This window comes from Anopheles marshallii, chromosome 2 (genome assembly GCF_943734725.1).
Source record: "Anopheles marshallii chromosome 2, idAnoMarsDA_429_01, whole genome shotgun sequence".
Lineage (NCBI taxonomy): Eukaryota > Metazoa > Arthropoda > Insecta > Diptera > Culicidae > Anopheles > Anopheles marshallii.
In genome coordinates, this window is record NC_071326.1 from 50,832,014 (window position 1) to 50,834,005 (window position 1,992).

The window sequence follows — 1,992 nt, forward strand, 5'->3', positions numbered from 1 at the left end:
AGTCGATTATAACACGTTTCAAACCTAACTTTTAATTAAAACACCAATCCCGTTCATCAAGCTGGGTTAATTAGGTCTAGGATTAATGCAAGAAAAGATTTTTACGATCACAAAACGTTTTGAATTATTAATTAGTTTTTGAGAACCGATGCCCCAACGAATAAACTGGCATTGATTTACGAACTCTGCCGAAGAAGATGATTCCTACCGGAAAAGGTTCTATATTCTATGTTTTGTAGCCAGAACCGAACCCATTGTTTCGGGATAGATATACGAACAGTTCTCGTCTCATTACACAACAATAGTGGAAATTAAAAAACATATGAACAACTTGAACGTTTTGTGAAAGTTATTAATAACAATTTCATATAAAAAACTTATTCAGTGGTGAAACGAATATTCGGAACACATTTTGTTGGACATCCACAGAATTTTGGGGTGAACGAGCAACAAATTTCAACACCAGATCAGCAACCACGACAACACAGAACAGGTTATTAAAATACTTTGTGGTTGATTGAAAACCGTCGTTCGATGGGTAGAAGGTCAAAAAAGGAAGCAAGAACATAAAATCTGAATAGAACTGTAGGTATTGTGAATTGCAACAACTCGACAGAACTTTAATACGGATCAACTATCTCGCAATAATACATCTGGAACGAAAAAAAACTTTTTTTTCTTTGGTCAACACATTTCCAAACGTCACCTCCAAATGTGTCAACATACGGTTCATTTTCCTAAATAAATGATTCGATGGTGCGGTGTACATCAACACATGCAAACTAACAGTACAATTACACGAAAACAACACGAAACTCCAATACATTTTGTCGTTTCGTGACATAAAATATACATCAAACAACAAACAGCCACAAAACACAAACAAAAAACACTCACAACCACGAACAACCTTGCAGACATTTAGGCATGCATGCGACACGCGCGTGCTTGAGGACTGTTTGTCTCTACTCCTGAAACCCTCCTTACTTTTATTAGTTTTGAAAAAAATAAATGTCCTCCCCCCCCCAAAAATCCTGCCACATCCCTTCACAGGTGTAACGCAGATGTACTCTACTAACTTTCTCCGATCGCTGACCCGAAATGCTCCGGCATGGGATCGCCTGACGAATCGGAACTGTTGGCCTTCGACGAGGTGGAAGACTTTTTGACAACTGTGGCCTCCGTCATGGAGGCGGTTTGTGACTTTCGCACTGGAGGGCGCTGTCGTGCCGGTATCGGCACAGTCTTATCAATACCGACACCGAGTCCCAGACCACCGGCGGCCATCAGCTGGCGATAGATAATGGAAGATAAAGACGCCTTTCTGGTCTTTGGACTAATTTTTTTCGGTTCGGCCCCGTTGGCAGTGGATTTTGTTTTGGTGGATGTTGCCTTAGACTTGGTGGTTGCTTCCGGTGCCGAGGCAGACTTGGGATGATCGGAATCAACAGCCATTTGGCTGCATGTGGACAATTCTTCCGCAGATCGTTGCTTTTGCTTTGAGATTGATTTCTTTTTCGCAGGTTTTTGTTCGTGCTGATCATTGGAAGCGTTTTGCAGTTCTTGGGCAACTGGTTTCCCTACTGGCGACTGGTCATTATTAAGGTGCTGCTGCTGTAGTTCAACTTCCATAGGTCGTTGAAGGGTAATTTTTGTTAGTGTAGAAGACTTCTGGAGCTGTTGCTGCTGTTGATGCTGCTGCTGTACTTGCTCTTGTTGCTGGAGTTGGGGCTGTGTGTCTTGCTGCGCTGTTGTTTGCTTTGGCTGCGGATCCAAATTGAAGTCCGTTTGTTTTAGCGTCAGGGGTACCAACAGATGTGGTTGTTCTATATCGAAAAAGCCGTTGGAAAAGGTAACATCTTTTGAAAATGGTGATGAAGACATGTTCAGCCTGTTGGTTGGATCCGTCATTTCCGACGCTGCTGCGGTTGCCGTTGACACTGCGGCGGCAGCAGCCGACATGAAAAATGCACATTCCGATTCAAATAGCAT

At 42.6% G+C, this 1,992-nt stretch overlaps 1 protein-coding gene across 1 annotated transcript; it reads right to left on the reverse strand.

The window, feature by feature from the left end:
• Positions 1–1,074: 1,074 nt before the first annotated feature.
• Positions 1,075–1,992, reverse strand: LOC128718099 (uncharacterized protein DDB_G0285291-like). The gene has a single exon (XM_053811773.1). It carries the CDS (start codon positions 1,990–1,992, stop codon positions 1,075–1,077), a length of 918 nt encoding a protein of 305 aa, XP_053667748.1.